This window comes from Alligator mississippiensis, chromosome 5 (assembly GCF_030867095.1).
Source record: "Alligator mississippiensis isolate rAllMis1 chromosome 5, rAllMis1, whole genome shotgun sequence".
Classification (NCBI taxonomy): Eukaryota; Metazoa; Chordata; order Crocodylia; family Alligatoridae; genus Alligator; species Alligator mississippiensis.
The window spans coordinates 131,055,604-131,077,110 of NC_081828.1; the positions used below are offsets into that span (position 1 = coordinate 131,055,604).

A 21,507-nucleotide genomic window follows, 5' to 3' on the forward strand; every position below is an offset into this window, starting at 1 on the left:
TAGAAGCCATAATTCAAGTCGGTTACTATACTTTAACCAAAATGTTACCCCTGGCTTGAAAAATCCTTAATATAAGATCATTACTAAAGACTGTAATTTAAAGTTTTAGGTTATTACACAGCACTTACTAGTCAGCATGCTATACACCCTATGCTACCCGAAAACTTATTGCTCTTAAAAGCATCTGGTATACTCTGACAACATATAAACCAAATTCTATTCTGACTTCATTGCAAGGATCGATTCAAACATCAATAAAAATTGCAATTTCCCAGATTTTAGCCACAAAGCCTGTACCATATGCATATGGAAGACAATATGACAAATGCAAGGTTACACACTTGAAATGAGAGCCTTCATTTTCAGCTTGCACACAAACCCAAATTAAGCTAACCTAGGTGCAACATTTAATTTTCCTTTAATGGTATATTTTAGTTTGAATAGAGAAGATCACAGGCCACATAAATGATAGGTTGCATTAACTTGGAAGATCTCTAATTAGTGGGACTTTGACGGTATCATATAATGCTGAGATGTTAAGACAGTCATCTTTACTGATATAATCCTGTTCTTCTTTTTGAAATGCAATTATCAACTCTACATAAGCAGAAGCATACTTCATGGCAAATGGATCATAAGCAGTAAATAATGCATTTAAATTTTTTATAACATACACAGCAGTTAAAGAATACTGAAAACTATTTTTATAAGCCCTTTGATTTGAAATGTATAGTTTACATGAAAGTGTTAAATCTGTGAGGTAGTAAAAGTTGCAAGTTCTGAGCAGATGCATAGTAATGTTTATTATGATCTCTAACATGCACAGATAGCTGACTGTCCATCCCAGCCCCAACACTAAGGTTCCAGTACAGTGCCAGTGCTGGGACCCTTTGGGGCTGCAGGCACCCAGCTTTCAACTTGATCCAGGAGGAACCTGACAAGTAAAAAAATGCAGAATCCTTCTTCCTGATGTGAAGCTCTCATCCTGCCCAGAGGGGTCCCTGGTTGACATCATGGCTGGGTTGGGACTGCTAACTGCTTGTATTATCTTTGTGGAGCTGTCCAGCAAACAGCTACTTAATGCAAATCTGGAGATATTCCTTGCATGAAAGGTCCTAACTTTGCCACAATATAAGAGCACTTATGCGCTTTACTGCTTGAACATGTGGTTGCTCATGTTTTAAGTACATTTAACACATGCTTAGTGTAACGTGTGACATTGTCTTTCAAGGTCTGAATAAGGGCTATGTGCCCAATTGCCAAAAAAAAACCCCTACGTGCTCAGACAATATGGAGGAAGAGAAAAAAACAAAATCAGAAATAATCCAGAAAGTCAGGTTAGAATCATCACAAAAGGACTTTGCTGTGTTATTAATCAAGAAGTAAAATGTAGGGAAGGAAATGGTTGCAAATTGTACCTTGTTTTACATATCTGACATCTCCACTCAAGCTGCTAATGTGCAAAAGTAGGGAAGAGGGCTATATTCTACCTTTACTACACTCAGTTTTTAAAACAGAAAAGTCTTCAGTCTGTTTGGCATGCAGTTCTTCAGATTATTCATAGGAAGAATACTGAGAAAATAAAACCATTCAATTTATTTGTTGTTGTACAGCTAACACCACCTTTGATCATTGCACTTGAAACCTTTTAAAGATGCAATGCAACTTAATCATTCATGTTGCTTATTTTCTACATTTCAGTTTGAAACCTGTTTTTCCATCCAGGCCTGTGTGGGCGGGTTTATATAAACATGTAGCATTCTAATGAAATTAAGAAGTGCTTAGTTCAGATGCACAGCTCCATCCAATATATCCAAATGCAGGATCAGAGCGCCATTTGTGTGGTCTTATGCAGTAGTAAGATGCAGGAACATTTTAATTACAAAGATCGCTTAGATATAAACAAGCAATGTTATAAATCAATACATAACTAGTGCAACTACAGACTACTATATTTTCAAAAACCTCTTATAAACATAACATTTTGCCTGAATTCCTCCCCCCTCCCCCCCCCCCCGCCCAAGAGTCCTAAAAAAGAAAATACTTTATTTAAATAGACTGAATCAGATCACTTTCCAGAAGTGGTTACCTCAAGGATTTCTTCATACTTTTTAACTGTTCTTTTTAAATCATCATCTTTTTCTGCAATTTTTTTATGCAACTGTGTTGTCTCTGTATGATAAGATTCCATCAACTCTGCTTCCACCTCTTGGGCTTTACCTGTTAAAAAAATAAAATGACAAGTGCCATCATAAATGAGAAGATAGAAATAAAAGATAACATCACATAACAAACATAATTTAAAGGATTTAAAGATTATTATTAAACTGAAAGAAGAATCTTGGATGAGGCAAAATTATGGAAAGTCAAACAATCCAGTATTTTACTGTCCTCTTCACAGACACCTTAGAAGTACGTTATTTTTAAGTAACTTCTTGATCCTGACACAGACACATGAGGAATCTTTTGTATGTAGTGTGATATTGGCATCAACCTTTTCCAGCCTGAGGCCTGAAAATATTTCTGGAAGACAGAAGGTCACAGTTGATACTTGGCAAATTCTATGCCCATAATAGACAGAAACTACTTGCAATTATCTGGCAGTGTTACAGTGATACTGTAGCCACGATAGTCCAGACAAGGATTTTTTGCATAATAAGTTTCATAGTTAGCAGGGTCGGAAGGGACTTGAGCAGATCAAGTCCGACCACCTGCCATGGGCAGGAAACAATGCTGGGGTCAGACGACCCGGGCAAGGTGTCTATCTAGCCTCCTCTTAAAGACCCCCAGGGTAGGAGCGAGGACCACTTCCCTTGGAAGTTGGTTCCAGATCCTAGCCGCCCTGACTGTGAAATAGTGCCTCCTGATATCCAGCCTGAATCTGGCTCTTTGTCAGCTTATGGCCTTTGTTCCTTGTTACTCCCAGTACTGTTCAGAGGAACAGGGACTCTCCCATTGCCTGCTAGTTTCCCTTGGCCAGTTTATAGACAGCCACCAGATCCCCTCGCAGACTCCTATTGTGGAGGCTGAATAGGTTCAGGTCCCTTAGCCTCTCCTCATAGGACCTGCTCTGCTGCCCCCTGATCATGCGAGTGTGGCCCTCCTCTGGACCTTCTCAATGTTGTCCACATCCCTCCTGAAGTGCAGCTCCCAGAACTGGATGCAGTACTCCAACTGGGGCCTGACCAGTGTTGCGTAGAAGGGGAGGATCACCTCCTTGGATCTGCTTGTGATGCATCTATGGATGCGTGACAAGGTGCGGTTAGCCTTTCTGACTGCATCACCACACTGGCAGCCCATGTTCATCTTGGAGTCTATAATGACTCCAAGATCCTTTTCTGCCTCTGCACTGGCGAGAAGGGAGTTCCCCAGCCTGTAGGTCTGCTGCTGGTTCTTCCTCCCCAGGAGCAGTACCTTGCACTTGTCAGTGTTGAAACCCATCCTATTCTCATCCACCCACCTCTGCAACTTGTCCAGATCTGATTGCAGCTTGTCCCTCCCCTCTAGCGTGCCCACCTCCCCACACATCTTAGTGCCATCTGCGAATCTGAACAAGGTGCTATTCACCCCCTCGTCCAAGTCGCTGATGAAGATGTTGAATGGCGCAGGCCCAAGGACCGAGCCCTGGGGAACCCCACTGCCCACATCTTTCCAGGTCGAAAAAGACCCGTCCACCACCACTCTCTGGGTGCAGCCCTCCAGCCAATTGGCGACCCATCTGACCGTGTAGGGATCGACACCACAGTGGCCTAATTTTTTAATGAGAATGGGGTGAGAGACAGTGTCAATGGCTTTTCTAAAGTCCAGAAAGACTACATCCACCGCAATGCCTGCATGTAAGGATTTAGTGACCTGATCATAGAAGGCCACCAGGTTGGTCTGACAGGACCTGCCACTGATGAACCCATGTTGGCTGACCCTAAGTATACACTCCCCTGCTGATCCCTTGCAGATGTGCTCCTGGATAATTTTCTCGAAGATCTTCCCCAGGACCGAGGTAAGACTAATATCTTAAGACTAATATCTTTTATTGGACAAACTGCACAGTTGAGATAAATTTATACAAACTTTCAAATACAATGCATTCTTCATCTGGTCTAGGAAGGGAAGGAAGCATACTAGTTATTAAGAACAATGAATAGAGCTGCAGCACTGGGGGGGGGGGAAGAGAAACGCCTACAGGTAGCAGACAAACAATTAACAGGAAAAAAAGTTGATTACTGAAGATGTATCTAAAGGGAGGAGAGTCATTATGACCTGTACTGTGCAAAAAGAATTTCAGGAATCAGATCATGCGTTATGTCAGTATTTATGTTCAGTCCTTGGTTCCTCGTGTCCAGCCAGCTTATGACTTTTTGTTCCCTTTTACGTGCCTTTTAAAAGGTGCTTGGTAGATTTCCCTGAAGCATGAGGACAGTGAGATCAGAAAGAGAGTGGCTGTTCTGAGAAAAAATGTGCTTTTACTGACATGCATGTCTCTGTCCTTTACATTTTTTCTGCACGAGTTTATTCTGGTGCATAGTTACGGTTTATTTTACCCTCATAGTTACCATGAGGGCATTTGGTCCACTGGATCAGATAAATTTCATTTTGGGAAAGGCATATATATGTAGGATTCCCTGGATTCTGATGGGTCCATCGAAGGAGTTTTGACTGTAGTAGCAATGGAGACGTGTTGACAGACTAAGCACCTATTGTTAATGTACATGTCCCATTTGATGTCTGTTAAGCAGTAGGGAGCTTGCTTCTGATGAGCTGGGCAAGATTAGGGTGTTCTTCCACAGCCAGAGCGAAGGAGCTGCGAATATTGCTCTCAAGGTCTGATCTCTGTTAAGTATAGGCTGTAATTGATTATTGTTTGGATTGGTTTCAGCATGGGGTAATCTTTTTTTTTTAATTCGTATCCAATGCCAAATTAGCCAAACTAATTCCAAATCCAAGAGTCCAGAGCCATAAGTGGCCCAACTACCAGGACACATCCTCCACCCACACCTGGGCTTCAGATGTTTCCAAAACCTTTGACAAGCATCCTACTTGCAGGCCCAAGCCCGGAGTCTTGGGGTTCAGATGCCCCTGAATTTTGCTTGCCCTTAGCCATAAGGCCCTCAGACAATGCAAGGGAGGAGAATCCCATTACCATTAACTGGGCTTAAAGCCGCTGCACCTCAGTGGGTACTGAACCATGCCAGAAGAGCAGTTTCCTGTGATGAGGTTCAGGAAAACTGCCTTCTTGGACACAGCTACATGGTATTTCCCCTGCCAGATTAGAAGCCACTATGCTTGTCCTGTGCCTTCAAGAAGCCAAGAAGGAATAGGTGACCAAAGGTGTACAGTCAAAGAGGAGTTTCTTTTCATATTGTAGCAAGTTACTGCAGAGTATTTGGGAGGCTCTTTCAAAGATATGGTCTATTTCTCTACTGGAAATCTGAAAGCAGATTTTAGACTGGCCAAGTGGACATAACAGGTGCTCTCCTCTAAGCCAATGCAGTGGGATCCAAGAGCCTGACTGTAAATTTACTGCTTTTTTTTGGTGTGCTTGGGATAACTGTTGGTCTTTTGGACATAAGTATGGCACGCCGTAGGGTTTTTTGCTCCTCCCTAGGCAGGATTGGTTCTCCACAATACAGCAGCAATTCTCTTTACCTGCGCTCTTTAGGGAAGGGCTAATTTCACACAACCACACTCAGTTCCTCCATACCTAATGCAATTCCCTTATGAAGACCTTATGTTTTTGCCACCTGTTTATAAATGGGAATATAAATAGCATAAAGCTATATAATTATGAATATATGAAAAAATTTCACTTACTGATAGTTTCTTGTACAGCTGTTTCCAGTTCTTTCTCCTTTTGAGCCAGCTGAGTATTAAACTCCCTCATTAACTGCTTTAAAGTGGAGTTATGCTTTAGTTCAACGTCTTCCCGTTCATATCTGTACAAGAGAGTAAAAAGTTGAGAAATTCACTGTAGATATGAAAGAAAGTCTGAAAGTTGCCTACCAGTCCAGGAGATTAGGTCGTTTCTCAAAGTCCAGTTGCTCTGAAGATGGAGCTGCACTGATTGATTCTCTAGGGCAGTGATTTAGACTCAAAGTATTTAGAACCTTTTTTAGACTCAAGGTGATTTGGAACCTTTTAGACTCAAGGTACCCCTCAGACTTGAGGCGCCGTTCCTCAACTTTATGAACTGAGTGACACCTGATTTCAAAAACTAATTTATTTATTACAGAGCTTACCTCCTTGCAGAGGCAGATAGTAAGGCAGAGGAGCAGCTAGGCAGGGATGACCTGAGCCTCTGCTCACCTCCTTGCACTTCCTGCAGAACCCTTCAAAGGATCTTGTGGCATCCTGGTTGAGAATCACTGTTCTAGGGTCTGTTTGTTCCTCCCTACTCCTGAAAGCCCCCACATCTTCCCACAATAGAAACTGACCTGGTTAAACTAAGTCACAGGACTTTTGAGTACTTGATCTTCCTGGAACAAAGAATAGCACAGAGTCATCAAAAAAACCTCCTTAGATGAAAAACTCAAACAGACCTTAAAAGTATACCAGGCTTTTATGATATACAGAGAAGGGTTCTCTCTGATCATCCCATACCTCTTCTCTTGGAAGCCTATGGTCTGATGTTTCAGCTGAACATTGCAGGCCTAATACGTTAACGGCGGGCAAGTAAAGCATGCAAAAATTCACCACTTTTAGACATGCAAGACCCTATTTCTACTCCAGCTAAATCTTAAGATTCTTTTCTCATTCACTGTTTTGAGGAATATAAAATTATATTTATGTATTAAGCTAAATATTATAGAAAGCTTGCATAGTAAGGCTATAAAAACAACTACCGCTGAACCAAAAGAAAAACCAATCTGTATTTTGTCAAAATAGCACACTTTTCCATACTTTTTAAAATTAACTTTCTGACTATAACAGTTGTCAGGCATTGGGGAACAGGCTTGGATTCCTAAAGAAGAAATCTCTATCCTTAAAAACTTTCAAGAGCAGGTTAGATGGACACTTGGCTGGGATGATTTAGTCAGGTATGATCCTGCCTTGAGCAGGTGGCCAGATTAGATGACCTCATGAGGTCTCTTCCAGCCCTATTTTCCTATGATCCTATTAAATATTGATGCACAATTTTTTTATGAAATATTACTGTCAGGGACTTTAAAAAAAACAAAAACAAAAAAACCCACAAACCCATTCACAAATACAGACAAAGGTTAGTCAGTATTTAATGGGTATTTAAAAAAAGCCTTAAAATATAAATATTACCTTTAAGCAGTAATATTAGCATTGGAAAAAGAATTTAAAACACAAAGGAACATAGAAATCTACCTGATTTTCTGTTCCATCTCTTGTAAAGATTCCTTCTTCGTTATATCAAGTTCCTGTTGATGCTCCTTTCGTAAGGTACGCAAATCTTTCTGCAGCTTATTTACATCTTTGCGCAGTTTCTGCTTCTCCCTTTCAGCCTCCTCCAGTTTAACCTGCAAGTCCTTCTGCTGGGTCTGCATATCTCCCAGTAATTTTTGCAGTTCCAAATCAGATTTAGTCTTCTCTTCTGCATTTTCTTCAAACACTTTTACGAGACCATTTCTTTCATCCAACTGTTGCTGAAGACTTTGTATTTTTTCTTCATATTTTAATGACACATCTTTTATCTCAACTTTGTGCGCTTCCTTCTCCTTTGTTAAATTATCCTCCAACTCTCTCAGCTTATTTTCCAAAGACTGACAGACTCTCTCTTTTTCTTCCAGTTTTTTCTGGAAGTCTCCAATCACATTCTCAGTATCAAGACAATTTTGTTCACTAGTCTTTAATTCTTCTCTAAATCTTGCTAAATCACTCTCATGTTGTATGCAATGGTCTAATAGCAAAGAACATTTCTTATTTTGTTCCTCAAGTTCCTGCTGGAGCCTTTTGATCACAGCTTCTTCCTCTTTTAGTTTTCTCTCAGAACTTTCTACTTTTTTTAAGAGTTCTTCTTGGTTTTGCATTTCTACTTTTGAATTATTACTTTCTTGTTGCTGTTTTTCATATTTCTCCAACAATTTATCCTTTGCTGACAAGTCTTTTTGTAATGCACATATTTTCTCTTCGTATGTCTGTCGCAGTGTCTCCAGTATGTTGTTTTTTTCTTGCTCTATAGAAATTTTGACATTTTCTACTTTTTGCAGCATCTCTCTCTCCAAGTCTGTTGAATCTTTGGTTGATCTAATTTTTTCTTTTAAGGCCATAATTTTGGCTTCTCTTTCCTGCATTTTTTGTTCTAAATCCTTTAACTGACTTTCCATATCTTGCTTAAGCTGCTGGTCTTTTTCTTCCATTTGAGAGGTTAACTGCTTTTTAATAGAAGCAATTTTTTGTTCTGCCTTTTTTTTCAATTCTGTTAATTTGGCGCTGTTTTCCATATTCAACCTATCTTCTAACACCTTCAACTCCTCCTCCTTGCTTTTCATCATTTCAGTTTTCATTTGATCAAATTCCCTCTGTTTTGCCTCAAGTTCAGCTTTCATTGATTGCATTTTCTTTTCAAGACTCAGCACTTTTTCTTCAGCATCCTTAAGCCTGTTGTCCTTTTCAACAATTGCTGCCTCAGTCTGCTGAAGTTGTTGAACCAGCGCTTCTCGCTCAGTGTCTTTTTGCTCATTATGCCTCTTTAGTTCTTCCATTAACAAATCATTTTCTGTCATTTTTTGAGCAATGTGTTCCTCTAGCTCAGCAATTCTCGAAGTTTTGATTTTTAATTCTGCAGTCAATTCAGACTCTCGCTTCTCCCTGCTGCTCTGCTTTTCTTCCATTATGCTTTTCAAACTATCTAGATCTTTGCTTTGCTTATCTAGCTCATCCTTCAGACGATTTAACTCTTCTTTCTTTTCGCTAGCTTGGGTATCATTTAGCTCAAGTTTGCTTTGTAACTCTTTAATAATATTATTATTTTGTGTAAGCCTTACCTGTGCCTTCTTTTTCCATTCTGACAGCTTGTTCATCCAATGGTCTACTTGCTCAAGAGCTGATGCTTTTTCTTGATTCAGTGTCACAACTCTGGAAGATAATTCCTGAATTTGATTTAAAAACTGTAGCTTATCTTCTTGGTGATGCTTACTTAATAAAGATATGGCTTCTTCTTTTTCTGTTAAGCTTATGCTGTTCTCAAGTTTGGCATTTAGTTCACACACCATCTTGTTCAGAGCCAAGATTTCAGATTCCTTAGTCTGAAGCTCCTCTCTCACTGAGGTGACAACATTAATATTTTCAGATAATTCTTTTCTTAACTGTGTGATGCAAGTTTCCTTCTCAGTTGCTGCCTGCTGTTGATGCCCTCCTTCTTTCTGCAGTCTCTCTTTTTCAGTTATAAGGCCCTCGATGTCGGCTTTCAAGGACATAATTAAATTATCCTTCTCTTGTAACTGTTGTCTTGACTCCTGCAAAGAGCTGCTTAAAGCAGTATGGTTTTCTGTTGTTTGTCTAAGTTGTGCTTCTAATTCAGGAAGTTTACACTTTTTAATTAATATTGCTTTTTTGATTTTTGTAATTTGATGCTGACAATCTGCAATTTTGGAAATTACTACCTTTATTTTATCATTACATTTTTCAATTAGCTCATCAGTTTTAGTTTGCAATAAGGCTTCAGTTGTCTTCCAGTAAGTATCTGTAAGCTCTTTGGACAACTTCTGGAATTCCACTTCTTTTTGCTGAATCTCCATATGTTTCCCCTCTAGTTCTCTCTCGCAATCTTCACGTTCTTTACAGTGTAAGGATTGCAGAGTTTGGAGTTTTTCATCAACTGTTTGTAGCGTATCTGTAAGTTCTGTAATCTTAGCCCGGCTTTCTTCTTCCACTTTTTTCAGCTCACTGAGCTGTTCCTGAAGTTCAGCCCTTTCCTTCAGGGAGCAATTAAGGTCATCTTTTAGTTTTTCAAGCTGTGCCTTCAGGTCAGTTTCACTGTGTGACAAAGTGCTAACCTGAGCCAGTGACAACTTCAGTTGCTCCCGCAGTTCATTCAAAGTTTTCTCTTTCTCCACCTGTTTTTCCTGCAGCTGAACCATCTCTGTGCTAGTCCTTTCCTTCTCAGCACTGAATATGGCAAGATTCTGCTTCAGGTCTCCAATTTCCCGTTCTTTTTCCTGTAGTTCTATCTCATGCTTTTCCTGGAGCTCCTCAGCCTGCTGACTCAGTTTCTTTTCCCAAGTTTGTGCGACTTTTTCCAGTTCCTGCCGATGAGCCACTGCAAGATTTTCTAGTTGCTCTTTCTGATTCATTTCCAGTTTTGACACAGCATCGCTGATTCCAGCTGAGCTGGCATGTGCCATTTCCAAAATTTTTGCATTGAACTCGCTCTCTTTGTGACTGAATTCCAACTGCTTGTTTTCAAGTTCTTTTTTCAGTTTAGCTTCCTGCTCAGAGAGCTGCTTTTTTAATGTTTCTTGCATCTCCTTTGCTTTTTGTTTCATTTTGTCCATCTTACTCTCCTGCTGTTTTAATTTATTTTCATATTCACCTTGTATAGCACTAATTCTCTCCTCTTTGACTACTATTTTCTGTTTGAGCTCTTCCATTTGCTCATTCTGTAGTTTTTTCATTTGTTCAATTTCATTTTCCTTTTCAACCAAATTTGTTTTTGCTCGATCAATCTCTCTACTCAGATCTTTCATTTGAGATTCATAATGTTGTGTTAGAGAGGTTATTTTCTGCAAGTTTTCATTGCTTTGCTCTTGCAGTTGTTGCCTCAGGTCATGTACCTGGGAGATGTAAGAGTTTAATTCACTCTTAACTTCATTCAGCTGGGATTCAGTTCTTACAATCTGTTCTTTAAGATGTGATCTTTCATCTTCCATACTGGCCAGTTTTTGTTGCAGGTCCATTAACTGCCCTTCGTACATTTTTGCCTGCTCCCTGAAGTTATTTTGGTGCGACTGACTGAGATCTTCTAGTTTAGCAGACACTTGTCCAACTTCAGCTTCAGCTCTTTCTGCTACTTCCTTTAACTTCTGTTCTTGTAGTCTTAATTCCTCCACATGTTTTTCTTTTTCCTCCAATAATAGTTTAAGTTGATTCATTTCCTCTTTGAGTACCTTCTCAATACCTTGAATAGACACTTCATCCTTTTTTAGCATTGTGTCAACTGTTTCCTTGTGCAAGCTTTTCTGTTCTTCCAGCTTTGCCTCAAGCTCCAAGTTCTCTCTGGTGGAATCACTTTTTAATAGAGAGAGCTCTTGTTCTAGCTCACAACGTATTTTTAGTGCTTCTGATAACTCAGAAGACAACGTTTCTAGCTCTGTTTGTTTCACATCAAGCTTTTCTAATGTTTTTTCATTCATCTCTTCTATGTGTGCATGGAAAACTGCCTCTTTTTCTTTTAACATTGCATCTATTTCTTGTTCATGTCTCTCTCTCAGTTTCTCTATCTGGGACTGCTGCTGTTGCTCTAAGAGTTGAAGTTTTTCTGTCCAAAGTTTTTCCTGCTGCTGTTTCATGTTTTCTAGCTCTTCCCTGTGTTTTTCTACCATACCAGTGATTTCTTTATTGTGCTTGTTTCTTTCAGACTCTATAAGAGTGGTTAATTCCTCCATTTGTCTTTTGTCATCTTGCGAATGCTTCGCGGGGGAACTTTCCAACTCAAGAATTCTCTATAAAAAGAGGATTTTTAATAGAATAGAATGAACAAGCAAATTTTAAACATAAAGGAACTGTCAGTGTCTACTTTAAGATTTACCAGGGACAAATTATGCAATTCTTTAGACCATTTAAATAAAATACTGTATTATTTGTAACACATAAAACAAAATTAACTTTTAGTATCTGCAGTTTAATAGTAGAAATTAAACTAATAATTAATTAGATTCCTTCTATTTTGTAGATTGCAAGATGTAGATGCAGTAACATCTAATTCAACAAATTCTCAAAACAATTCATAATAACTACTCTGAATGCACAGTAATTTGAAAAGTGCATGTGTTTGTTATGAGAAAGAATCTGCACTGGCTACCACAGGTAGTGGATTTCCATGTATTGGCTCTCATATCAGAATTCTGGCTTATAATGCTACGACTACAATCTTAACCCCTTCTTAAGCAAAGTTTCCAATTTAACAAAATTATGTAGTGGGCTAGTAATGCACATTTTTATTAAGAAATAAGACAAAGAATATATTTCAGCCTGTGGCCTAAAAAAGAATTAATACTAATAAGCTCTATCAAACACATTTTTATTCACTTATTTATGTATTAGTATTTATATTACCATTGACATGTAGAAATCAAGCAGACTGGAGCATCATTATGCTAGGCAACATCTCAAGAACTATGCATGGAAATATAAGTTCTACACTCTAAACCTGAGTATGAAACCATGTTCTGCCATCTAATACTCCACAGGATTATGAACTGCAGTGCATTATGGTAACAAAATAATTTACTGCCACTACATCTCAGTGTTATAAGTGAATTTTCCATACCAGTATAAATCAACACCAAATCTGGAGGCTCACCACCATTAAAATTTTTTAAGTGTTTAGTCAGACTTAGATATTTTACTCACAGTTCTAAATGTCTCTACTTCTTGCTGCATGTCCTGAAGTTTCTTTTCACACTCTAACTGTATTGCTTTTTTCTGCAGCTCTAATTCTTCTAAGGCTAAGGATTCCTGCTGCTCTTTTTCTTGTATTGTCTTTAAGCACTCACTTTGATTATTCTCCTGTGCCAACAATCATAAACAAAACAGTACAGTATAAAAGATCACCTCCAAGATACATTATCTACAGCATCACAAAAATCAAGACATTAAGACAAAGCAACTAGCAAGAGAAAAGTGAAAGACACCAGCAGTATGGTACATGTGTAAGCACAATAAATACATTTTCTTCTTGCATACACTACAATTTGTTATTCATAATAACAGTACTGAAAAATCTGTATTGTCTCTCTCTTTGGCAACTATAGACTTGTTTTCCCCTTCATATAAAGAGGAAGACAATGAGCTCCACTACATTTTGATTTAGTTCCTCAACTATACATGTATTACTAATGTTGTCAAAGACACTAGTGTCAACTTGTATGTCCTTTACTACCCCCACCTTTTTACAAACCGCTACATTCAAGGATTGAACAGCAAGCTTTCCAGCTAGTGTCATCAATTTGTATATCTACATTGCCACCAGCTTCAGCAGAATACATGCTTCAGAATAAATCTTTCTAGTCGTTATGATAAAGGAAAGAATTTTAAAAATGTGAACTGACTATTGCAGTTGCTGGACAGTATAAATGATTCTCTCAACCTCTCTTCAATAGCAAAGTTATGAAAAAGCAACTGCTAAAGACTCTTGGCTTGTCTAGGATACCTCTTCCTAGGCCCATAGACCCTTTCTTGTTGAAAGGCAGAAGAGCCAAATGAATGAAACCTGGATTTGCTACATTAGACAGACATCCACTCCCACCCGGCTCTGCCAGAAGTGTCCCTTGGGTGTTTCAGGGATGCTTACAAGAGCTGCCTTCATCCGTCCCTGGAACTCCTTTTCTTGGGTCTGTAACTTCTCATTCAGCTCCTGCTCTTTGATAGCCAGTTCTCTTTCATGCAATTTCTCTAGCTCAGCAACACGTTCTTCTGAAGACTTCTATAAATCAAAGTCATAAAAAAAATTCTAAAAAACTGAAACATGCCTTGTATTACAACTCAGAGAGATGAAAAACAAGACAAATAAATGCAACAAAAGGAACCAATTAACTGCTTCCTTTTAACAAGGAAAATGTTACTTGATGGGCATAACGATCAGACACGTAAGGATAAACTCAATTAAGAAGCTATTTAAAATCTTGCTAAACGTTTCCCCGTCTTTTAAATTTTTTTTTGGTTGTCATAGTTGAAAAATCTGGGCATTGTGCAATGTCTCCAACAGTTCTGAAGGTAATGCTCCCAAATCCATGTCAGAAGTAATTTTTATGTTTAGGACAGGAGCTTCTGTTTGCAACTCCCTCTATACTCAAAACAAATCAATTTTTGGATTCAATATTTAGGACAAAGCTCCACTGGTGAATTCATGTTGAACAATACTGTAGTTAACCAAATTTATAGACCTACATTACTGATCTCTAGGAAAATCACTTCTATATAAGTGATGTATGCAAGTTTATAAATCTTCCCCCAAACTAGAAAGCTCATTCACGCTTGAGAAATAGAGAACGACTATTGAACAACAACATGCAACAAAAACTAATCTATAGACTGTTTGAAGTTAATGATTTCTTTTTTTTTTTTTTTTTTTTTTTAACAGTAGATAGTAAGAATATTAAAATACAGCCCAAACATAATAATGGAACATGTTAAATATAAGCTTTATCTTCAAACAAGTAAAACACTGTCAAGTTACCTTCATAATCTCAACCACCTCCTGTTTCACCCTGGTCAACTCCTGTTGAAGGTTTACCCGCTCTTCCTCACTTGTTTTTTCTATCATTTTGATTTTTTCATCCATCTCTGCTTGCAATTTTTTCCGAGCTTCCTCTGCCTTCTGGGCTACACTCAGAGCCTTCTCAAGCTCTTCAAATGCTGCAAGGAAAAACAGACAGCCATTTGATAAGTCAAGAAATAATTATTTTTCCTGATATGTAAGAGAGGGCTGCCAGTAACTATCGACAACACAAAGGGCAGAACGGCCCTAGGAATCTGTTGCAAGTTCACAGGAGCTCATGAACTGACAACTAGTTTCTACTTCTCAGACAAAGGTTAGTATATAATCTGAACAAGATGTACAAACCATAACCAAAATCGTAACTATTCTTCTAGCTTCCTATCCTGACTAATCTTAAAGGATGGAGATAAGCTGCATGAAAAGGTAATTCTCCAGCAAATGCTTAAAAGAAATCCTCTACTAAAATTATCAGGCATAAGCAGAAAGTCAGGAATGACTGGAATGTAAGTCAACTTTTATTGAACCATGAAAGAGCTCTGCTGCATTAGACTAAGGCAATACAATGCTGGAATCTTCAATTTACCAGACCTGTTATTTTAGTATTTCTACACTTTGCAAATTAAAAAAAACCAAACCATTACTTCTGGTTACTGTTCTACTTCAAAAACTCAATGTTAAGGATATACTAAAAAGGATACGAAGTAAAACATATTAAAATATAACAGTTATTTAATTTAAGATCTGTACATGCGCTTTAAAACGTCTCAGAGGCAATTTATGAATTAGTTATAAGGTCCAACGAATGTATAATTGGTCATTTAAAAAGAGACAAAACAAAACATAAAACCACATATTTGCCACCTAATAGGAGATACATTGGGCATCAGAAGTGCTACAGTTACCTCTGCGTCTGAATAGGGAGCACCGTATCTCAAATATAGGTGTAATAATAATGGAATAATGTTACACCAGATACGAGGGTGAAAGTCTCATTATATTGGGGTAAGCACATAGGCTGTCTACATTCTGTAGAAGCTTGGCTCCCAGGCTCCTCTAGCTTGAGCTACTTTTTATTGGTACTAAGAGTAGTGAAGCCCAGAATCTTTTTTTTTTCCCCTTTAAAAACCTCCATCAGAAGAAGTGAAGTTTTTAAAAGTAATACTAGGACTCACGTCCTACCCAGGACAAATCTCCACAGACCCAATATTCCATTTATGGGTGTGCCATCTTGGTTAGTAATATTTCATATATCTTCTTCACATTCCCTCCTATGGATACTCAGCTATGGATAAAGCTTACACAGGTGCATTGGGAGAATGGAGGTGAACTTCCTATACATTCCCCTGCATATGCTGGCTAAAATTTGTTGTATTTCGCTTCTAGTTCTCAGTAACTATGTTTTGAACTTATTAATCCTTGGACTGAGTTGTATGCATGGGGATTTCATTTAAAGCAATTTGTGAATTTCAGGGAAGGAGAAAGGAGAAAAAGTGCATTTGCCCTGGCCTGCAGATCCACCAAATAAAAGATTTCAAGTCCACATTAGGATTCAACTACTCATACATAACAGTTTAGCAACATGCAGAAGGACAGCTGCACCACCATAAATTGCAAGCAGAATGCTGAAGGACAAAATAGACAAGCTGGTAGATAAAAGGTTGAGAGGGTATGGTAGCACAAAGAAGCAACACTTCACAAAAACACACTCTGTTCTCTCAAAGTAACATCATATGCATCTCAGGCACTTTCAGCATTTAAGCAAGAACACATAGCATTTTACTCAAAGTAATTAATTCTAGTGTAATGTGACATAAGCAGTGGCTTCAAATCAAATCAGCAGGTGGTTAAACTAACATCCTTCCAATTAAACAGAACACTGGCTAATTTTGCACCCATCAGGGCTCTTGATTATACTGCAGCTATAAAACTGAAATAAAAGTCTTTTTTTATTATTATTATTCAAACATATCTATACTGAGCAAGAATTCAAAAGTTGCTGCTGACTGCTCTCTCTCTCCTAAAACAGACATGTTGAAAGAAATACATTATTTAAAAACACCAGCGAAGTAAATGCCTTTCTAAGGCACCTTGGCAAAATGAAGCTCCAATGAGCACATCAACCAATACTCTAAGGGTGGAAACAGACATCACTTTCATCTCATCTGTGCCTACCATAAAGATTTTTATGGTAACACAACGGCCAAAAAAACCCAGATGCCTGTCACAACCCAAAGGTGTGATTTTTTGTTTGTGCGCGCGCTTCAGCACCGCTAAATTATTTCCCGCCAATTTGTCGCTTTCTTTGCACGGTAGAGTTCTCTGCTGCAAGAGAGAACTCTGGTGCAAAGGGGGATTTCCCGCCAGATTACAGCTTCTTTGCAGGGTGCATCTCTTTTGCATCGTAGTGATACACGCTGTAAAGAAGTTCCCGCCATTTGTATTAGGATTTGCGCCACATTATTGGCCCATTCCTAATGTAGGCACACGTGGCGGCTTGCGATTGGCTTGCTAGCTGTACAAAAGGCTTGGGTAGTTTCCGCCCAAGTCAGAGGAGGGAGGACAAGAGAGATTCTGTGTGAAAATCTCCAAGCGCTGCGGACCCTTGCGGACCCAACGCGCCTCCCCTAAGCAGGCAATAGAGGCAATAGAACCGAGCCTATGGAGCTTTCGCTTCTAGCCTCTCCCCGTCGCCGAGCGCAATCCTAAATGTATCCCTTTCCTGTAACTTTGGGCCCGCGGAGCCTAAGTAACTCCGGGGAAACTTTTCGAGTCTAACCGAACCGGACTCGCGGAGCCCGAACAACTCCATGGGAGCAATCGATTTGTCATGTTCCTCTAGTGAGGATCCAAGCGGGAGCTGTGCCTGGAAACCTGTCCAGCCTACACCAATACCATCTTTGGGTGTAAGTAAACAATCTTTTCAATCAACCTTTACGCCTCCGTAACTAATTCTAACTCGCGTGCGCTAAACCGCCCAGCGGTTCTCTCCAGCCCCGTGTGCCCCGGCTGCTGGCCACAGCCTGTGTGCAACGAAGACGGGCCCGGCTCGCACATGGCGACGGGAATGAGATCGGAATCGCCGCCACACATGGTGACAAAGGTGGGATCGGGGCGCGGCCCGCACAATGCCCAAGCCTCTTGTCACACCACAAATGCCCAAAATCTGTGGCCACAATGAAGGTTGTATTCATTTATGCTGCTATTTAGCAGCAGATGTCCATTTGCTTTGTGGCAAGAGAACCTGGGCAGCCTGAAGCCACCCACATTCTCCAGCCGCCCTGAGCAGGTGTTCAGAGGGCTTGAGGGGCTAAATTCTGCATACCCTGGGAATTCCTGAACAGGGTCAGCCCAAGTCTTGGGAGTGCGTAGCTGGCTTTGGCCTCTTACAAACATGCACCCCAAGGAATCTGTAGGTGCACCTCTTCAAGTGGGAAAGACGGGGGTTTTCCTACTTAAGAGGGACATGCTCCCAGGATATCCTAGGAGGTGTGTCTCTAAGAGAAATTTCCAGGGTGTGCAGGACCAGACCCCTCGAGACCTGAGAGAACGCTACACCTGGTGTCCCACAGCATCAATATGAGGCCCTTGGCTCACCCAATGAAGCAGATCAGCTGTGCTGGGACACATCCTGACACAATTGCTTCATTTGGCAACATCTATTTCTGACCTCAGAATAACTAACCCATTCATCTGATCACCCTGGGCAAGAAGGAATTTTTCTGTGTCATGAACAACACCATCAACTCTACAGCATCTTAGCTTTTGCTCTAAAAATGTAAACAGAAGGGAAAGCATAAAGTAGACAAGCTGATTTTTTTAACTAGGTTAGGAAGCTCTTTTGACTATTTTAGACACCGTTCAAGAACTTTAAGCCAGATCTAAACAAGCAGTTAGGAGCCTAACTCCTAGTTAAACACCAAAATACATTTTGGGGTCTGGCTACAGGCATACGCAAGCCAAAATTTTTACAGTTAATATCTGTCTGCATTGTAAAGGCTTTCTGATTCGCCCCTATCTAAACAATTAAAAAACTGGTAGCTTCAAGCTACAATGCCATCCAGTGGGTATAAACTACAGAATACAGTACTGACTAAGCAGACAAAATAGGAAAACAATTAAAAAAAAAAGAGAATTTCTTTCCAATTAAATGCAAGTCCAAATCAACAACAACACCACCAAAAATGGCTTCTTACTTAAAGTAATAGCATTATGACGCATTCAGTTTGGATTCAGTGCTAATATTTTTGCACATCTAGGCAAGTATTAATAAATGCACATTCAAGACTTCGTAATAAACATTGCCTTGTTGACTGGAGAAATTTATATAAATATAGGTTAAAGGAGAATTATTTAAGGTGGAAAAAGAAATCCAACATGATCTACCAAGAAAAAAAAATGCAGTTAAAAAGTTTTCTTTTCTACACAGTAGAACAGATTGCCAAAATAATATTGGTATTGTTTAAAATCTCAAACAGTAAGGATTTATACTAACTATTCAGTAAAGAATAAGATACTAAATTTTAAGTGCAAGTCTGACTTTTGAGCAGATAAATTATAAGCCAATAGATATATCACAAAGAATTAAAGTGTTGTAACTCCAGGTAAAAGGACTGAAGTTTGACATTGCCTGAGAAGCATAGAATTTACTTTGTAGAGCCTGGCCCAAGCACCCAATGTGTGATGTAAGAAAAAGAGAGCCCTTACCCCAGTCCTGTTCATACAAGGCTTGGGAAAGGCACCATGATTCACTTATTGGCATGTGTGGATGCACAAAAACAAGATGCTTTGTGAGATTTCAGTATAATGCACCCTTAACTACAAACACTTGAATTGTAATATTATTAAATTGGGACACTTAGTTATAAGTTTATGCTATACACATAACAAGCTTTATATCATTTCACTATATACTGCTATACAATAATACATTCACGTTTATTGTTTAATTATCACAAATAATTGATGTCAAGTCAAATATTGGCCCACTTCATCATGGTCAATTAATTAAAATGATTGTTTAACTGTATGATTACAATTGTAGCTGTTAACTATACAAGCTACAAAAGGAAAGAAAGCCAACAAGTTTATGACTCTAGGAAAGATGAAAAACAGCACCTGACATGCTGTATTTTAACTTATAAAAATGGCACTATGAATGCTAAAGTGTAAAGAAATTCAGCTTGCCTATCTTATCCACAATTTACTTCAATATTTCCACAAGGAAAATAATCTGAACTTCTTTTGGCTGAATAATGATACTTAATATGCAAAAAAACAAACAAACCAGTCAGGGATTACTGACATTTAAAACTAGTAACACGATGGCAAAGAGTGGCACAAAGACTAATAAAAATATATCAACTTGCACAAATATAAAGACCACTAATAAATGCATGTACTAGTCAAATTCCTAGTACTGGTGCACAGCACAACACTGTGACATAAAAGCTATGTCAACTGTTGTATTAAGATGGCACTTTTTGCAACTGCCAAGTACAGTAAATTGAAGCCAATTGTAACAAGTGTTTTAAATAGTAAACTATACTTTCCATCTTAAGCTGAAGCTGGACCAAGACATGATTTCACTTTTTAATCCTGATTTTCTAGAATGCATAAGGCAAGTCAGTAGTCACGAAAACAGAATAGAAGAAAAAAGGCAGGGTGACATTTCATAGGACAATGGTACCATAAATGTTCCAATGTAACAACAAACTGTCTTGAAGTCAGTACTATTTTTAATGGTATAGTTGACTAAGCATAACACTGCATATGCCTTCAAAAACCACAAGAAGTCAGCATGATTAGGATGCTTATGCTAAATGCTGACAGGGCTGATATACTAGAAGTGCTTTTTGTAAAAACATATTGGGGTAGAAATTTTATTTTCACCCAGTTTGCTGCTCATCACCCTGGAAATCAAACTGTATACACAATCATAAATTCCAAGGCAACAGCTGTATCATCTTGAGCCTGTTGGAAAACTTTTTAAAACAAAGCCAAAAGAGAGAAATATCTATGCGCTACTATGCTACAAAACACAGTAAGTTTCAACTGCTTCAACAATGCTATATTTCAGACATCTATATTTAAATAATTTCTTCTTTTAGGGAAAAAAAAATATATTTTTTTCTAACACCTAATCTTCACACACTTATTTTTGAGGAAAAATAAACTTTTTAAAAAATCCAATGAATTAATCAATCTCTGAAAAATCCAAAGAGCTAACTTTCAAAAAAACATGAATAAAAACTTAGTCCTAAAATTTGGGTTCCTCAAGCTAAAATAAAACCTAAAAATGGGGTCTCTAAGCCAGATGTCTGATATTTCCACAAGTTTTCCAAATGTTTGTAGCAGATCATTTGTGGAATCCTATCTGTTTATCCTTTGCTGGCTGTGGATGCTCAGTTTCTTTGCATCACTTAGCACATACATGATTTACTCATGTAAATCCATCTTTCTAGATGAATAATTTTACCTAGATATGAAGTGAACTGCAATAAAATGTCTGAATCTGAACTTCTTGTTAGTTTAGAAATATAATACATTTGTAATGTGTATTTTATGCCAACTAAGCTATTATTTTCTTAGCAGCTGCATTAAAAATGCAACTTTCAGGTAAGGTGTCTCAAAAAGATTATGAATGTAAACTGAATGCAGCTAGAAATGCAGTTTCTCTTAGGATGTCCATGGCTGTGCTGTTCAGTGGTTTTCATTCTGTTTTAAAAGACTATTTGGCCTGTTAGTTTCATACAGCAAGAGAACTTTAGCATGTACACTTAGTATGTCATCTACCTTTGTTTTAAAAAAAATTTGATTTTATATAACTTTGGTCAAGCTTGAAACAAATAATTCATGGTTTGTTTGCTTATGTTACGCTAAAAATAAATTAGCAGATGTCTTTGATACTAAAACTTTGAGGTGCACAAGTGTAGAAAGAAAATGTTTATTACAGATTGACTTTTTCAAGAGCTCTCCCACTACAATCCCATTTCTACAAGCACACACATACACTCACTCACTCTTGCTCTCGCTCTCAACTGAGGCTGCAGAAAGCAAGGGTTTTACCCTTTACACAAAAAAAGGTTGCTCCTCTGAAAACTATAAAA

General features: G+C 38.6%; 1 protein-coding gene across 5 annotated transcripts in view; it reads right to left on the minus strand.

The window, feature by feature from the left end:
- Nucleotides 1-21,507, minus strand: part of GOLGA4 (golgin A4) — a 94,303-nt gene that overhangs the window by 25,323 nt on the left and 47,473 nt on the right. For all 5 annotated transcript variants that reach the window (XM_019483450.2, XM_019483451.2, XM_019483448.2 and 2 more), the window contains 6 exons: nucleotides 14,360-14,538; nucleotides 13,475-13,606; nucleotides 12,535-12,690; nucleotides 7,330-11,624; nucleotides 5,809-5,930; nucleotides 2,090-2,220 (listed from right to left, as the gene is read on the minus strand). In XM_019483450.2, the coding sequence (XP_019338995.1) occupies nucleotides 2,090-2,220; nucleotides 5,809-5,930; nucleotides 7,330-11,624; nucleotides 12,535-12,690; nucleotides 13,475-13,606; nucleotides 14,360-14,538 (5,015 nt within the window). The remainder of the gene's footprint in view (nucleotides 1-2,089; nucleotides 2,221-5,808; nucleotides 5,931-7,329; nucleotides 11,625-12,534; nucleotides 12,691-13,474; nucleotides 13,607-14,359; nucleotides 14,539-21,507) is intronic.